Source organism: Trachemys scripta, chromosome 10, assembly GCF_013100865.1.
Source record: "Trachemys scripta elegans isolate TJP31775 chromosome 10, CAS_Tse_1.0, whole genome shotgun sequence".
In the NCBI taxonomy this organism is placed as follows: Eukaryota; Metazoa; Chordata; order Testudines; family Emydidae; genus Trachemys; species Trachemys scripta.
Genome location: NC_048307.1, coordinates 50,869,540 through 50,888,452, shown reverse-complemented (window position 1 = coordinate 50,888,452; position 18,913 = coordinate 50,869,540). Strand labels below are relative to the sequence as shown.

The 18,913-nt window shown below is 41.1% G+C and overlaps 1 protein-coding gene across 2 annotated transcripts; it reads right to left on the bottom strand.

The window, feature by feature from the left end:
- Nucleotides 1-1,644: 1,644 nt before the first annotated feature.
- On the bottom strand, nt 1,645-11,518 carry CHRNA3 (cholinergic receptor nicotinic alpha 3 subunit). 2 transcript variants are annotated; one of them, XM_034784875.1, is made up of 6 exons: nt 11,239-11,518; nt 9,143-9,282; nt 9,005-9,049; nt 6,362-6,471; nt 3,981-4,992; nt 1,645-2,896 (listed from the first exon to the last, which is right to left on the bottom strand). In XM_034784875.1, the coding sequence occupies exons 1-6, from the start codon at nt 11,291-11,293 to the stop codon at nt 2,768-2,770; spliced, it is 1,491 nt and encodes a 496-aa protein (XP_034640766.1). In that variant the 5' UTR covers nt 11,294-11,518; the 3' UTR covers nt 1,645-2,767. The 2 variants fall into 2 exon arrangements, with proteins under 2 accessions (XP_034640766.1, XP_034640767.1); XM_034784876.1 differs by lacking the exon at nt 1,645-2,896 and adding an exon at nt 2,903-3,119.
- Nucleotides 11,519-18,913: the final 7,395 nt, after the last annotated feature.

The following is an 18,913-nucleotide window of genomic DNA, read 5'->3' as shown; positions in this document are numbered from 1 at the left end:
TACTGTGCCCTGGAATCTAAGATCTCCCTGTGTATTCTACACTGCTGTTTTTAACATGAGTATGTCACACTATAGCAGCACCCCCACATGCAGGTTTAATTCAGTAAGCCAAACAAGAACATTTTAGAAAATCACTTTCTTTAATACTTGTTTAAATAGCTAGAAAAAATACTGATTTTTCTATTTAGCTACTGTGAAGGTTTCTTTTGTGAAAATTACAACACTCTGTCCTTTGATGTTAATGGTACATGGTAGTGGCTGCAGCGTTGGGGAATTAGATTTTTCTCATTTTTTTTTCTGTTTGGATCTGGTGTCATGCTGATTTTCATACTGTCTGGAATTACTTCATATTTAGTATTTATAAAAGTTATTTTGTGAACATTTTCAATATAGTTGCTCATTTGTTTGTTTAGTTTGGAAAAGAGAAGACTGAGAGGGGACATGATCGCAGTTTTCAGGTATTTAAAAGGGTGTCATAAGGAGGAGGGAGAAAATTTGTTCACCTTAGCCTCTAAAGATAGAACAAGAAGCAATGGGTTTAAACTGCAGCAAGGGAGGTCTAGGTTGGACATTAGGAAAAAGTTCCTAACTGTCAGGGTGGTTAAAGGAATCCAGGGAAGTTGTGGAATCTCCATCTCTGGAGATATTTAAGAGTAGGTTAGATAAATGTCTATCAGGGATGGTCTAGACAGTATTTGGTCCTGCCATGCGGGCAGGGGACTGGACTCGATGACCTCTCGAGGTCCTTTCCAGTCCTAGAATCTAATCTATGAATCTATGAATTACTTCACATCCTATGTCATCTGTGGAGTAACTTTCTAGGCTTTACAGAGTGTATAAATTACGCTCACGATCAGGAGAAAAAAACGCACATTGCCATTTTCTGGCCTTTAATTTACAGGTACATGTGATTGAAAAGATTCTAACTTATCTACTTTATGTATATAGTTACATGTAATCAGACATTAACTTGTCTTACTTTGTTGTTATAGTTCTTTTGAAAAATTGACGTCTAATAAGGTATCTGCTTTGACCTGTGGTATGACTCAACTTTTATCTTTCTTAGTATTAAGGTGCATCAGCACCCTAGTCCATTGCCTGTGAGTGGTGACACAGAACTTGTTTTGGATCTCCTCTCACATTCATATTTTCTTCATTGCTTCTGCTTACAGTTGCAGTGGGCACATGTTTAGTTACTGTAGTCATGTTATATGAAAATGAGAACAACAGTATGGACTAGATACCTGGTTCTAACCTTGCTGCTAATGTTTATTCCCCCTCTTGCTTCAATACAAAAATGAAAATTATGCTGTATTTACATTTGAGCTGATTGTCAGGTTCTAATACAACAGGGCCCCAACCCCAATCCTGATTTAAGTAACATTTTTTTCAAAATGGGGGAAAGCTTTCAGTCACTTTCATAATTTTTACGTATTACAGAAAGACAAAATTGCTCTCACCACAATTATTGGGCTCTACAGTTCATCCTCAAATTGCTGCTCTAAGTGTTTTAAAACCAAATAATTTCTAATAGATCCCCTATTCCTGGGTCTGTGCTTCTGTGAATTATTGGGGTCTGAGTGCACCAAACAGTAGCTAATGTTATCCTAGACAGAGTGTCATGCAACCAGAATAACAAATATGTTTTGCAACTACATAATTCTCTTTATTTTTCAAAAATTTTATATAACTACGTTCACATTTCCATAAAATTTCCAATTTTGCACAGAGAGAACAATTCACATTTTTACCAAGCGCCTTCCCCAACCCTTTTAGTGTACTATATTTATCTTCATGCTCCAATATCTCTACAGTTATTGGTACAAACATATGGGATGTATGTATGAGAAGCAGTTCTATTACACTTTACAGGAAATTTTTATATCTACCTACCTTTTATTAAAGTACTTGTCTATAGCATATGAAACAAAACTATCCTGTAGTATCTTAATTCCTTCATGTGAGCTGTTTGTCTCCTCTAAACTGTGTATGTGTGTAATGATATTATTAGATCTGAATAATGACATTTTGCTAGCAATTTTGTTCCGTTTCCAAAATGGGAGGTGAACAGAATCATGTGATGGCCACTTTGCTACCTTAACATATTATCCAGCTATAAATGAGTTGGCCTTGTTCTAAAGTAACTTACCCACTAATTGTTCCTCTCAAAACCTGGCATAATAATGGGTACATCATATACCAACAAGTTACATATTAGTACAGCAATTCGAGAGCTACAGTTTCTAAATGGCTGTATACTGGAGTGGCTTTCTGGCACTAGTTGTGATCTTGCTCCCAGAAGAATTGTACTGAAGCATGTCGCATCCTGGAGGATGTAGCACTGGACATGAGTGTTGGAAGTAGGTCAGGTAACCCAAATTCTTCAGCCTTCTGTCAGTCCTCTAAACATTCCTGTGGAAATGCTGTGATTTCCAATTTCTGTTGGACATGTCTATATTATAAATGCTGTTTAACAAACACTTCTGTGAATTTTTATATGCTACTTGCATTTTCTCCAGCTCTTGTAAGGGATATCTGGCAATAGCCTGGAGAATATTACCTTCAGATTGGCGGTCATGACATTTTAATATCAGTTAAAGCTTTTCACATTTATAACGAAGCTTTGCTGGGTGAAGCTTAATAAGCCTAGCGACATCTTTTATTCTACTAATAAAACATTATATACAGAAGCAGCTAAAGTAACTAAAAGAGCATAAAATGTTTGGTTAGCAAACAAATTTCTTTTACAACAGAGTATTTTGAATGTCTACATTTCATCTCCAGCCATCAATGGTTGTAAGAACAATCCCGCTGTTCCTAGAATACATACCAGAATAAAAACCCACAGAAAAATGCGATCAATTACCATGGCAACATACTTCCAATCATCCTGAATCTGAAAAATATAAACACAGACAAATAAGACATGAAGCAAGTATGTTCTGATAAAGGTAAAGTTTACTGATCAGTAAATTGTTTGGTAATATCAGAACTCTTTTCTGTGTTCAGCAAAAATGTACATGGGAGCTCTTCCATGTACAGAATGTTTCTTCTTTCATATGAACACAACTTCCAACCTGGCTTTTGAGTTAGCAGAAATTCATCCATCATTCATCCATCTGTAGTAAGGCCAAAAACAGTGCAGAATTAACTACTATCTCTTCGTCCTCCCAATGGTTTGATTCATTATGGCTGAAACTTGCTTTGCATGAGTTGCAGAAGCTATCTTTCTAAATTAATCCCGACTTTGTAACACTATTTTAAGATAATAGAACTGTCCCTTTCACTAAACACACAGGGGACATATGGCCCCTCTTCCGTGGGCACAGAAATTTGAAGGTGAAAGAGACTCTATAGAGGGAGCACTTTCAAAAGTCACTTGGGCACATTTGCCCCAGGGCTCCCAGCTGCCTCTGTAGCTGGTAGCTCAGGGGTGATTTAAAGGCCCCACCTCTTCCGATTGAGGCCACGCCCCCCGCTGAGGACTCCGGCGTACCGGTAAATCCTTTAAGTTACTTTCACCCCTGGGAAAGCCTCACTACTTCTGTGAGCCAGGTAAGTAAATATGCATTTTATGGCAGTGGTGACTTGCCCAAGGGCACACAGGGAGCTAACTGCTGTGCTAGGATTTCCCAAGTTCTCATTCTGATGGCAAATCTTGTGCTTGTTCCTCCCTCCAAAAGAGTTAATATAATAGATTCCACTTTAGCAGATGGGTTGGCATTGGCAGTAAAAGGAGTTCAGTGCAACACCGTGTTTCCCCAATATGAATTTCAATCCACTGGGTGATTCATGGCTCCATACACTTGTAATGTAAACAATGTGGGTTATTTGTATCGAGAAATTGTGAATTGTTCTGCAATGTTTTTATGAAAGGCATCTGGGATGTTTATTCCTACAAACAAACAAAAAACACACTCCAACACTCATGGTAAATAGTGCCTGTAGCCTCAGTAACTAATGCTGAAAATTATTCTTACCTCTTTGGCTTCATTCTGCATTTTCATATTCTCTGCAATGTATTTGACACTTTCAATGGCATCTCTCATTTCTGGTGACAAAACTGAAAACGAAAGCAGAGCATCTACCGAGTCATAGCTTGTACTCCTTGTAAGATTGCCACTGAAGTCAGAAAACTTTATTCGTTGATACTGACAACAGCTGCATGTTATATCTTGACATATAAAGCCATCTTTGCAGCATTTGGTTTCAGAGCTGCTGAAGCAATTTAACTCTGAGAGTTCAGCACTGTAAAGTGGCTTTGGCTTCTGATTATTCTCTTCATCACTGGCAGGCCTGGTCATAAACATGATCTTGGGAAGTAAGTTCAAGAAAATGGTCTTCACCCACTCAGGCATTGTGTGTGTCTTCGGTGTTCTATAGTGTACATTAAGTACAAACACAGTAATGACAATGGAAAGAGTTACAAATATCATGGTGAAGAGGAGGTATTCTCCAATAAGTGGGATCACCAAAGAGGTAGAAGGGATGGTCTCTGTGATCACTAGGAGAAATACAGTTAAGGATAAAAGGACTGATATGCATAGTGTCACCTTCTCACCACAGTCTGAAGGCAAGTAGAACACCAAAACAGTTAAGAAAGAAATCAACAGACATGGGATAATCATGTTGATGGTATAAAATAAAGGCAGGCGCCTAATATAAAGAGAATAGGTGATATCTGGATATATCTCTTCACAACAGTTGTACTTAATGTCATGTTTATATCCAGGAGCTTTAATAATAGCCCATTCTCCACTCTCCCAGTAGTCTTTGAGGTTCATTGTAGAGCCAATTAAAACTAAGTCAATTTTAGCTTTATCATAAGACCAGGAACCAAACTTCATGGTGCAGTTTTGGTAGTCAAATGGAAAGTAGGTTACATCTATTTTACATGAACTTTTAAAAATAGCTGGAGGTATCCAGGTCACTTCTCCTGTGTATTTCAATAAGGCTTTTGTCTTGTCATCAACTTGGAAGTCCCCAACTGCACTGCAAAAATAAACCAGGGTGGAAAAAAAAGATAGGCAGTTCAACTAATTAGATTACTTTCATATAATAAGAGGTTAAGAACATAGGAATACTTATATACAGTGACTCTGGATTCATGCACTGTAAGTCAGCAAATGCACACTTCAGCATTCCAGCAGTAACGTTAACTGTGCTGAATTGTGTGGCTGGCGTAAATAAGCATAGTTCCATTGACATCAGTGGAGCTACATGGACTTACAACTGCTGAAGATTGAAATGGTAGTATTTTCTAATCCTGTAACCTGGCTAAATGTGATTCATACCCAAGGCAGCAAACATGAGCTCCTTTGTGTCAGAACAAAGTGATGGACAAGCTGATCTTCCTTACTGTGCTTGGTCCACTCTCTCTCTTCCCTCCATCCCCACAGTAGCTTGCAATATCGCTCCTCTATGAAAGCAGGAATTCAGGACTCCTGCCACAGCTTGTCACTGCAGATACATGGATCAGAGCGGGGCCAACTCCCCACCCTGTTCACAATCACAATTTCAGCTGTTGTTTATATGGAAAAGTAAGACTGGGAAAGCATTTTTAGTTATTTATGTGATTAGCAAACTGCAGAAGAGAAGGAGCCAGCACCACATGACTAGCCAGCTCTTCATGTACCTACCAGCACGTGCTCTACACACCACAGTTTGGGAACTCCTGTATTGGAGAGTATTTCAAGCATGTTTCATTGAGGCCAGCTTCCTTATATAGTGTATAGTCAACATATCATCTCAGTAATACATTTGGTCTCCTATTGACTCATTGGAAGCAAAAGTCCTAGGAGTGTACCAACCCTGGGGCTTTTATATAGTTATACTTAATGCTGTGTTGATGTCAGATGGGTAGCAATTTTAACTGAAAAAATGTCTGGATCTAGTAGTCCCTTTCAACTAAAGGTCAGAATTACTGAAGAGTTTCTCATCTGTACATGAGAGGAAAGTTGTGTAGCAGAACTATGTCCCCCTTCTTACTGCCAGCCTTGCATATAGTGCAGAAAACATTTATAGAAAGAGTGGGAAGCAGAAGGAGCACAGGGATGCAGAGTCTGAAGTTTCCTGTCTGTTTCGCTTATTAAAATGTGTGCGTTTTGAATTTTTAATATTTTTGGAGTCTGTTGAGCTAATAAGTATTGATGTTCAAAAGGAGCAGTGATTGGGGGTAATTCTACTACTAGAGAAGTAACAGTTTGCAACACATACCATAGTTGCTGTGTATTAGTACCTGGGCTTGATAAAAATCTTAGGTCTTTTGTAATATTCATGTGACTGTTCAATTTTTTAAAAGTTCATGATACAAAACCAAAACAAATTAAGAGTAAAGGCACTTGATATGGCATATTCTTACTTGTTATATAAGACAATGTCTGGCTTCCAGATCCTATCAGATGGGACTCGAATAAACTCAGCACCTCCATATTCCTCTGGATTCCACTTAAGTTTATAATCGTTCCAGATCTAATCATGGAAGAAACCAAAGTGCATTAGAATTACAAAAAGACCCATCTGAAATTGTGGACTACTGCCTATTCTTTCCATTAAAACAAATTGCTGTAATGTCACTTTTATAAAGTTGGTGTTTGTTTTTTTCAGAAGCTCTAATGACTAGATGTATCACCTTTTAAGAACATGTTATTTATTTGTATTCATTAGCACATACATTGGAAACCCATTGTGCCAGGTGCTGTATACACACAAGAGAATCTCCTACCCCAAAAAGCATATGTTTTAAATAGACAAGACAGACAGAGGGTGACATGGGAAACAGACTCAATTAGGTGAAGTGACTTGACCAAAGTCACACAGCAGATCAGTTGCAGAGCTAGGAATACATCTCAGGTCTCCTGATGCCCAGTCCCAGTTCCCTTTACACTAGACCAGGCTGCCTCCTCTTCCTCTCAGCCTCCAATTATATTAGAATTTGATTGCTCCTGATATTTTCATGCTATGATCCCAACTCATAAGGTAAAGCAATCTTACAATATCTCTAGAGCAACCACAGAGATTTCTGAGATCGTAAACTAGCTCCCTGCCAGATCCCTCCAGCTAAGGCAGCACAGGAGGGGAGGGCGGGGTTAATGCTTGAATAGGAGATATCAAAGGAATGCCTAAGTACTATAAGAAACAGTGATGATAGTTCAATAGGTGACACAGTTCCCTCTGAGACACAATGTGGATGTAGTAATATCTTTTATTGGACCAACTTCTGTTGGTGAGAGAGAAACTTTTAAGTTTACACAGAGCTCTTCTTCATCTCTGGGAAACTAAGGCTATGTCTACATTGCACTTTTGTTGGTAAAACTTTTGTCAGTTGGTGCTGTGAAAACAACCCACACCTTGACCGACAAAAGTTTTACCAACGAAAAGCGCTGGTATGGACACTGCTTTGTTGGCAGGAGAGCATCTCCCACGGACAAAGCTACTGCCCCTCATTGGGTGTGGTTTTATTTTGTTGTCAGGAGAGCTCTCTTCTCTCCTGCCAACATAGCACTGTCTACACCAGAACTTCTGTCAGTGAAACTTATGTCAGTCAGGGGTGTTTTTTATTCACACCTCTGAGTGACATAAGTTTTACCAACAAAAGTGCTAGTGTAGATGTAGTCTGAGTAAGTTTCCCAGAGCTGAAGAAGAGCTCTGTGTAAGCTCAAAAGCTTGTCTTTCTCACCAACAGAAGTGGGCCAATAAAAGATATTACCTCACCCACCTTTTGTCTCCAATATCCTGGGACCGACATGGCTACTGCAACACTGCATACTGCATGCCGAGTCAGTATTGAACAAAGAATCCAGCATATTTTAAGGAGAGTGGCAGGTACCATTGTTTTGGTGCGACTCAAAAACTAAAATCTTGGCCAATTTGGTCATTAAAATGCCATGGTTCTTTTTCAGAGTCAGGGTGTTAATGCTGTTGTCTGGGTAATTACAAGCTGTTGTATAGGTAATTACATTGTCTCTACATGAAGTTCCCTGTAGCCAGTGTAATTACTCTCCACAAGATGAGCTTCACAGAGTTTCCTAGGCCTCCTGCGCTGCTCCAGTGGGTTTTACCACGGGAGGCTCCATAATTATTTAATGCAAATAAATAGCCTACCACTAGGTGTCAGCAATGGATTAAGGTAAGTGTGGCCAACCCAGATCTCTGCACCAAAGCAGCATAGTACCCTACCAGACCAGCATCTCTGATGCTGTGATCTTTCCTTTACTTAAATGCAAGTCAAATCAATACAAATGCTGGCTAGAAAGAATGTCCCAGTGTCTTTGAGCATTGGCTTATTTAAGTTTTTGTTTACTAATGCTGAGGCATTTTGGTGTTGGGCTGTTTTCCATGACTGGAGGGACATTTTATTTACTTCACATAATAGTTACATTTCCATAGTAGAAACAGTTTGTATTTAGCAAAATGTTTACCATTTTCCTCCTCTGTTCCTCCCAAAATATTCCTAGGCCAGTTTATTTAGCTGGTGTTCCTTCTTTTGACCTAAATATTCCTGTTTACAAATCTTTAATGTTAGCAGTTTACATTTTTAATTAAAGAGATTGAATGGAAATATGGGAATTCAGGATGACCTAAGGGTTAGAGCTCTAACATGGGACCTAATGGTTACAGGGAAGAACCCACTGTAGTTGAATGGCTAGAGCATGGAATCAGCAGGTCTGGATCCTGTTTTTTGGCTTGCTATGGGACCTTCTCCAAATCATTAACCTTTTTGTTCAGTTCACCTAACTAATATTGCAATAATAATGCTTTCCCACCTATCTACAGTGCTGTGAGATGTTTGGATGAAAAGTGCTATATAAATATAACGTGCAATGTCACTTTTATACTAGTTAGCTAAATGCTGATACTAATGAACATTACGCAAACCATGGTCAGTAGAACATATTGCTTCTCAAATTGTGGGTGGAGGACACAGCAAGAAACCTCACATATTGACTTTAAAAGAAAAATGAACTGAGCTGATATTATCAGTGCTGGGATTATATTTACTTACATGTTTCAGCCACAAGTTGGTCTCCATTATCTGGTTCACTTCATCCTGAAAAACACAGCCATGTTGAAAAAAGGAGTGGGCCTTTCTTTGGCCTAATAATGTAACACTTACTAGGTTCAGAAAGAAGCCAGTACTCACCACCTTCACTAGCTGTGACATGGATACCTCAAACTGAATGATGGCAGGGTCTGACACGTTTGCCACTGGTCTGATAAACTGATTGTAGTTGGCAAACAAGGCTGCAAACAGCCTGTGCTCCGCTTCTGAACAACTGCAACCTGAAAAGAGATCATGTTGTCTTCTGATTTTGAAACAACCCAGGAAGTTTCATGTGGCCAAATGCTATTTCCTTTGAAAATTAAATCTGCATGATGTTAATTTGGCATTCATTTAAGGTGAAAATAGAAGAATAAAATGTAATGGTAGATGGAGATTTTCATATGTCTCTGCCAGTGGACTTTAAGGGATAATTTAATAAAATCATAGAAACTGGAGCTGAAAAAGCCCCTTTCCCTGGCTCACCTTGTCCCTCAACACTACAAAAAGGAGTTGGGGTTGAATGGGGTCAGAGGAAAACATTTTTCTTACAAACTTAGGCCCATGAGGAGCTAAAACTACATTTTCTAATATGACAAGCTTTTACTGTCCCAGGAGACTGGGGCTCATTATAGGATGGTTGCAATGATGCTAACAGCTTGTTCATTATAAATAAGGAAACAAGGATTAAAATTGATTCACCATTTCAGAGGGAGTACATTCTATTTGCAATTGTCCCTTTTTGATGCTGGTTTTGCTATCTGTGGTACCTTATGGCTATAAACTGAAGGTCTCAAAGCACAACTGGGAATCTTCTGTCCCCTAAACTATGCTTCCATTCTTATAGGCAACAGATAAACACAGTGGAGGCAGACCCTTCCTGGAATTTAGTGGCCTTGTCCTAAAGAGACTCACTAGTGGTACTTGGATGTAATATGCCCAAATCCTTTCATTTAAAAAAATTAGATCTCTTCTCCATTTATGGATAATGTTATATTTCAACATGGCTGGTGAGACAAACTACCAGTTAGGGCTAAATTCTGCTTTCAGCAACACTTGTGTAAATCTGGAATAGCTACACAGAGTCTGTCGATCTTTTAAAATATGACAGTATGACTGAATATAGATTTACATGCAGTTGCTAGGATATGTTTGAGGGTTTTTTCCCCCAGTCATACTAGGTTAGTATTTTCCAGCAAACAGAAGGGAAGCAGAAATACCCATATGCACAATAACTGATCTATAAAGTTTCACAAACAAAATATCTACCTTCTGATCTATTCTAGAAGTTCTGCTGACATCTAGTCTGAGCGTGGCACAATGTCAGACCACATACAGTTAAACATCCCCACTCTCTATTCATTTTGAAGACTATTTTTTTCAAGGGTAGTAAAGTCACTCAAACCAACACACCAGATTAAAATAGATAGCTTTATACCTTCCTATTTCTGGAAAATTAACTTTTTAGCCAGTAGACTTGCTCTAATCATTTAGTGATATCTCACCTATAATTATTAGCAAGTAAAGATTCCCCTGGATTAAATACGCCTGAGTCCTTTATATAGGTGGGTTTTAAGATTCATGTTCAGCCTTTTGCCAGCTCCTTCCCAAATGCTGTTGACCAATTTACATTTCCACAATGTGTGAATTAAATCTCTGTGTTTACCACACATCCAGCATCCATTACATTGTAGACAATAACTACATATATATAAATCAGTGTTTCAACATTCTGGTTAAAGTTGCTGTCATCCCAGAGCACCAGTAATAGCAAGAAGGAGATCTTTGCTCTGCAGAGATAAGGTGCACTGTTCAGAGCCACCTTTAAGGCTATTTCAAGCAGCTGTTTGGCATCACCTATTTCTGCTGATGCCCCAGCACTTTAGAGCATATATCCACTGTGAGCTAAACCTTAAAACCATTTTGAAGTTTTCCAACTCTTTGGTTAACATTTAAATGGCTTTGTGAGATCCTGGGGACCCATTTGGCATGCCAAATCAGGGCTGCTATTTGTCACAAGTTCATAAGGCAAGATTTAAAAATTGTTTAATAAAAGAAGCTGGGATTCATACGAATCCTGCAGCATGCCACTTATTAGTGCTGACCCTAAGTCCAGACCAATTAAAAACAATTGTACAAAGCCACATCCCATCCTCCTTCTACCCCCTCCTCTTAAAAAAAAGTCAAGGACCACTCACCTTTAAAGAAAAAGAAAACAGCAGCAACTAGAAATAGAGCGAATGTGCTCCCCATGGCGTTATGAATTACTGCTCATCAACAGAGACTGCTGGCGACAAGCTCAGCTGCTAGGATTGCACAAGCATGGGAAGTGCAGACAGCTCCAATCTTCCAATGTATAAAATCCTTGTATAAGGCAGACTGCAGGACCCTGGAGAGCAGTTCTGCACCATGGAGATCCCATTAGCAACACTGTGCTGTCTCCTTTTCAGTTGTTCATATTGTCATAAACAGAGAGCACTGGAAACACAAAATAAATTGTAGACAAAATAGATGTAGTTACTGGAGGCAAGAAGTAATCATCGATTCATTGGGCAACAAGGGTAGGCAAGAGGCCATTAGTGGATGCATAAATGAGCCCAGTAATTGGATAATGCTAAGAATTTTTCCAATCAGCTCCTATATAGGAGATTAATCTTTATAGGAACTTTGTGCCAAGCTATTAGAACAGATTTAATTAATAAAAATCTTATAACTGAACTGTGCTGAAATAGATATTGACATTAGAGACACTCAAATTAGCAGTAAACTGAGCCCAAGAGACCAAAACTGCCAAAAGGTGGGTGAGGTAATCTCTTTTATTGAACCAACTTCTGTGGGTGAGAGAGACAAGCTTTCAAGCTTACACAAAACTCTTCTTCAGGTTGACACTGGTAAAAATTTTTACCCATTTGAGGCTTTGTAGTGAGGAGAGCCCCAATCCTGCAGGCATGTGTGAAAGTATTTACTTCTTCATCTTAATTTTGCATTTCATCTACTTTAGCTTCACTTTCAGCTTACTGAGGGGGGTGCTCTGTGAAGGCAGTAGTAGACTTGCTCCCCTACTTTGAAATCAATGGGACTACTCACAATAGGAAAATTAAGCAAATGCATAAGTGTTTGCAAGATTGGGGCCCAGAGATTGACATAAGGTACAGTGACCACAGTTAGGTCAAGAGCTCAAGTTTGAGGTTAAACTAGTTTGGGTTTAACAGCACTGAAATCTCCTGAGAACAGCTGTGCTTGCAAGAATCCTGCTATCTTGGGTCAGGAAAATCAAATGTTGGTACCAAATTCAAAGGGGAAGGGAAGGATGCAGCAATTCCAGACTGATTCCTCTGAAACCTGACATTGAGGGAGAGGGGTTGGGTTTGAGGTTCTGTCTGAGGCCCATCTCTAGCAATGATAGTGGCTTGAAAGCTCACTGGCACCTCTCCTTGGAATTTAAAAGGAGACTGTTGCAAATTCCTATGGGGCATCAAATGTTCTGATTTATTGTTTTTTAAATTGCCAGGGTTTTTCTTTTATGCAGTGTTGTAACAACTGTGTTGGTCCCAGGATATTAGAGACACAAGGTGGGTGAGGTAATATCTTTTATTGGATCAACTTCTCTTCATGAGAGAGACAAGCTTTCAAGCTTATACCAAGCTCTTCTTCAGGTCTGGGAAACTAACTCAGAATGTGACAGCTAAATACAAGGTGGAACAGATTGTTTGGTGTAAGTAGTTACCACATATTTCAAGGGACGATTCAAGGTGAAGTGGTCCATTAACACCCCTCCAGTCATAGGGAAGAAATGAAGGGAGGTGGAAAGCAGCTGGGGGCAGATGAAGTTTAAGGGCTTGTTTGTTGAGAGCTTTTCTTTTTAATTTCAGGAATAATTCTCAGGCCTAGGATCTTGCTCCAGCAAAGGACTCTCTCTCCAGGCAGAGAGGGGAGCACACCAATGGAGTGCCTTCCTCGTGACTGTCAGCTCTCCTCAGTGCAGGGTGGGGATGAGGGTGGGGGCTCTTACCAAAGCTTTTTCCTCTGCATGACTTTCTCAGGCTGGTTCTTTAAATTTGGCTGAGCCAAGCAGCTGCCACGCTAATGTCAGTAGTTAGTAGTTGTCTGTATCCCCCTCTCTTCCAACTGGTAAATACCTGTTCTGTTTCTTCTTTTCTGACATCCCTAATTTCTGTGGACATCAATGCTTTTTTCTTTAATCATAGGACAGGGATGCTCAAAGAAGCTAATCTATAGGGGCCAAAGCAATTTTTCAATGCAGATTTTGCTTTGCAAAGGTAAAAGTAATGCTGAGTGATACTGGGAAGAATTTATGGAGTAACTGTGTGCTGGACACATAAGAAAGGGCAGCAGGGACAGAGGGAGGGTAAGGAAGAGGCAAAATTCTGCCTGCTAGGCAATGGTGGGAGGGCAGTCCAAAGGGAAGTAAGTGAGGCCCAGTCCAGCTGGTGTTAATCTCCTTCCTATTTAGGGAGGACCACCAACCCATATTAACAGTGAGCATCTGGAGAATGGTAGGGAAGGGCAGGATGGTCTTGTGTCGCAGTCCAGTGGAATGACACAAGAGACCTGGGTCAATTCCCAGCTCTGTCACAGACTCCCTGTGTGACTTGGGAAAAGCGCCTCTGTCAGGGTTCCCTCCCCACTCTGAACTCTGGGGTACTGATGTGGGGACCAGAGCAGAGTCAGAGGGGAATCCTCTGTGGTTTAAATCTTTTTATTCACCCTGTAAAGTTACCTTCTATCCTAACTTTGCAGGTGTGATTCTTTTATTTATTTTTTTTTAATAAAATTCTTCTTTTAAGAACCTGATTGATTTTCAGTGTCCTATAAAAACAGGGGTTTGGTCTGTGCTCACATTGTAACTGATTGGTTAGTATTCTCAAGCCTTCCCAGGAAAGGAAGGGACTTGGGGAAATATTTTGGGGAAACAGGGACTCCAAGTGATCCTTCTTCCTGAATTTTTGGCTAAATCACTTGGTGGTGGCAGCAATACCGTCCAAGGGCAAGGAAAGGATTTGTGCCTTGGGGAAGTTTTTAACCTAAGCTGGTAGAAATAAGCTTAGGGGGTCTTTCATGCAGGTCCCCACATCTGTACTGCAGAGTTCAGAGTGGGGAGGGAACTCTGACAGCCTCAATTTCCCATCTGTAACTGGAACAAACAATGCTTCCCTCACAAGGGTGGTGGGGAGACCTTCTTTGTGTTTGAAGTGCTTGGATGCAGGGGTGGCGGCCATGTTAGTACCTAGACAGACAAGATTGTATTGAATCACAGAGTTTAACCCCAAATGGACCAGGAAATGAGATGGCAATGCCATCATTTCCTGCTGAGATGGCATTAATAGTGACAGATGTTCACCAGTGGGACGCATAGACAGTAGACTGTTGCCAACTCTCATGATCTTGTTGTGACAGTTTGCCTGGCGCTGAAGCCAGTTGGGCCATAAAGGGAGAAGTTCCAGCTGTCTACCAAATTTGAGCCTTGCCTGAGGAAAAACTCCCTCTGATTGGCTAGTTGTCCCATTTGCCTGTGTCACAGGGATGAGTAACCAATCAGAGCTGCTTCAGGCATAGCTCCCTATCCTTAGCAACTGAAAGTCATTCACATAGGAGGGGAGGAGGGCAAAGGAGTCCAACAGCTCAGGGTGGCTCTGTTCCATCATCCCTCTTCCCCTCCTGTGAGCAATGGCTCCGTTCGCTCCTTGCTTCCTGCTCTGCTGTCAGCAATGAGTCATTCTGCTCCCTCTCCCCTCCACAATACCTGGCTTGGAAAGACTCAGAAGGGGTAAAAGGGTGGTGGTGAAGAGCCCCTGGAGTTGCACCACTCAGCCTGGAAGTGAGAGATGGGGCCCTGTTGCAGCCCCCTTACACTTGGTGGGGGGGGTGAAGAACACGGGGGGGGGGAAAGGAGGTGAGACTTAGTGGGCACTGAATTGATGTGGGGACAGGACAGTATTGATTTGGAAGTTTGGGGCAGCATTAATTGCTGGGCAGGGGACGGGAGATGTGGCAGTGAAAGCTCCTGTAGCAGGGGCCAAAATCCTCTTACTCAATACATATGGTAGAGTAGGGGGCATGAACTGTTACTCAGAGATGCAGGGGATGGGAAGGGAGAGTTCAGAAATCAAGACTGACCAAAAAAACACAATATAATCCCTTTTAAAAAAAGACATGGTTTTGGGGGGCCAATCTCATGAATTTTTTTGGGTGGTGGGCTACTCAGGATTTTTTATCTCTTGAGCTTGGCAATTTTGAGTAGTCCAGATTCTGATCTCAGTTACATTGAAGTCAGTGTCTTTATTCCATATTTACACATATATCTGAGAACAGAATTTGGCCCAGTAGAATTATACCAGGCATGTATTTGACCCAATGAGCCTGTGTTAGATCATATTTCCAGGATAAATTGAAAAATTGATTGGTGATAAAGCTGTGTAGAAGGAATTCTTAAAATAACCCAGAAAAATAAGGTCAGTGTCTGAGGTGCCTTATGCACCTAAAGAAAAGCCTAAAACATATTAGGGACTGTAGACTTGTGGTGCAGAGGAGACTCTTCTCAAGGAGATGCCACACCTCCCTGGAGCACTGTGACTTTCTTTGTGGTGGGTTGTGACAATTCACCCTGGAATGAATCTCAATTCCTACCAATGAAGTTTACGAATAAACATCTCTGAGACCTCCCAAAGGTTCTCCAACAAAGACAGGGAAGGTCTCTTTATATGCCTGATATATTCCTAAAGTAAAAGCCAAGCGGAGAAAAAAAAATCCTTCTAAGCCATCATCTTACATACATTATAATGAAACAAAAAAAAGGGTACATGGCCAATTTAAGAACTCTCTTTCCAGGTCACTTTTAAGGTATTGAGAATCCTAACTGCCCTACAAAGTACCATACTGATTTGCAGCCGAGTAAATTGGAATAGAAATCCTCATAAATATCTGAGTTAAGTGTTTTGAGGGATTCTTGAAACTGGCTTTTCAGTCTATGTGGATTTTAGAAAAGGCTATTTGTAGAGGCAAGATGGATCAGTGGGTAGGGCCTAGCCTGGGACTCAGGAGACTGTGATTCAATTCCCTGCTGTACCAGTGACTTCCTGTATGACTCTGGCCAAGTCACCCTACATAGTAAGACAATTAGGCTGCTTAAAGAAGTGGGGACTGAAAAAACTGCAATGGTGATATATGCTGATGAAAGCCACCAAGATTTTATTTGAGGGTGTGTGTCTATATTGCAATAAAAAACCCACAGCACCACGTCTCAGAGCCCAGGTCAGATGACAACCTTAAGTTGTGGGGCTAAAATAGCAGTGCAGATGCTTGGGCCCGGGCTCTGAGATCCTCCCCCCCTCACAGGGTTCTGGAGTCCAGCCAAAGCCCAGACGTTTACACTGCCATTTTTAGCCCTGCAGCCCAAGCCTTGTGAGCTCGAATCAGCTCACCAGGCCAGCCTCAGCTGTGCTGCAGGTCTTTTATTGCAGTGTAGATATACACCCAAGTTGCTATCTTGCTGGTTTGCTGCCAAATGTCAAGGAATCCCTTTTCTATGCTCTCAGCATGGAGTTTATTTACTCTGCTTATCTGTCTCAGAGCATCATTCAATCCCTCCCAGACACACACTCTTCTGATAATTTGTATAATTCTATTAGGCTGGAGGAAATGGGCTGTATGTCCCTTTGATTTTTCAGTAGAATCTCAGCCTTTTTAGTCCTGCAGTGTAACTCTTTGTGGATGTGTTCGTTTCTCAGCCTTTCTAGGATTTTCTGACTAGGCTTTTCTCCCCACCCTCCTTCCTCTTCATTTTCATTAATGAGCAGCTTTTGCACTATGAACAAATAAATTATAGCAGCTAGACATGAGCTAAAGCTTCAAAGCTCAGATCTGGATCCAGATTCCCCCAAAGCTCAAGGGGTGTTTGTCTAATAGCAACTATAAACCATTCTAAACTTCAGATGTTTTGTCTTAATTTGGCTTGTTGTTGCAAATTCTCAGTGCTATTTGTATTCCAAGGCAAGATCTTCTTTCTGATCCACTTGCTGGTGCTCATGATGAAATCAGCTGGATCAGTGATAAGGTTATTTTCATGGCAACAGATGGTGATGTGATGTGATTATGACAACTGAAGGACTATGTAGAAGGTTTTGTGCAGACAGGGGAAAAGCTCATCCAACCATGAATATCTGCAGTAACACAGAAGCTGCAGTTATACAGAACTGCACAGCATTTGCTCTTCATAACAAAGTGTTTTATAAAAATGCTTCTCAAAATCAAGCGCTATCCAGCTCAGATTATGAGGCAGGGGAAAAGGGATTCTTCTGCCCCACACCATGATATTGGTGCTACTCAGGGGTGAAAGTAACTTAAAGGACTTACTGGTACACCGGAGTCCTGAGCAGGGGCATGGCCTCAATTGGAAGAGGTGTGGCCTTTCAATATTTAAAGGCCCTGGGGCTCCGGCTGTGGCTGGGAGCCCCAGGGCCTTTAAATAACCCCGGAGCTACCAGCTGCAAAGGTGGCTGGGAGCCCTGGGGCTCAGGGGTGAATTAAAGGGCCTAGGGCTCCGGCCGCTGCAGAGCTCCAGGCCTTTTAAATCACTGCGGGAGCCCTGCTGCTGCTACCCCAGAGCGACAGGGCTCCGGCAGTGATTTAAAGGGCCCGAGGCTCCCCGCAGCAGCTGGAGCCCTGGGCCCTTTTAATCACCGCCGGGGAAGCCGGTCCAGTCCGGCATGGCGTGCTAGCTCGTGCCGGTACGCCATACCAGACCGTACCGGCTTACTTTCACCTCTGGGGCTACCCCTGCAACAAGCCAACATTCAGCTGTTGTCCACTGCTCTTGCTCATCTTGCTTGTTTGCCTTTTGCTACCACAGTCCCAAACAAATTGATCAGGAGCTGTGTCGTGTGTGCAGCACCTCATAAAAATGTTACATGTGATTTCCTAATAGGGGGCCTTGGACCAGTCCTGGTCAATCCGGGCTGAAGTAGCTTTGAAAAGAAAAGGGAACAGTCTCCTGGGGAGGGACTTGCCCCACTAGGATGGGAGCAAGGACTGTTTGAAAATTTTCTATTGAAACTGTTTTTTGACAGAATTTTTGAGTAAACAAATTTTTGTGAGAGGTGTCTGTTTTCCATGTAAAATTTCTGTATTTCGTTGAAAAAACACCCCCCAGAAAAACCAAGTCCAATCCATAGAGAAGAATGGGAGCATGAGGCACTGTAGTGCCAGTTTAAATCAGATTATTTCAATTGTCTGTGGAAATATTTTGATTTTTGATGAAAAGTCAACATTTTCCATTAAAAATTAAAATTAAAATTTTTATTGACACTTTCCATGGGGGAGCAGAGGAGGCAATATTTTCTGACCAGCTCTAATGGGAATAGCTAGTAGCATTGCCTAACATTCTTTTATAACATCCTGCTTAAAACTTTGCCAGACTTTAACTGTTTGGGCTGAAATTTTCTGTGCTAGGTCTTATCACAAGCTGAATTACTTTTGAAAGTTTCAGCAAAAATGGGTCAGCCATTTCTGAGAATAAGATTAGGGGAAAGTACATTGTTTTGTCCATGACAAAAAATTCTTACAGCTGTTAAATTGCGAATCTCTAGTGCCTTCATTTTTTGGAGCGGGGAAGTCATCTGGTGCCAGAGATATACTTTGTACCATCCCTGTGAAAATCCACCAAAATCTGGCCAAATTATAAACGTCTGTGAAATTGCAGTTTGCACATGCTCAGTAGTGACTGTTAGTTTGGCTTTTAAGTTTGCTGAAGCTTTTATCTGCCCGGAGCATGCTCCAGCTCAGGCCTTAGGGGGACTGAGCAGGCCTTTCCCTGCAACTTCTAGCTGGAGGTGAGGGCTATGGTGGTACCAGGTG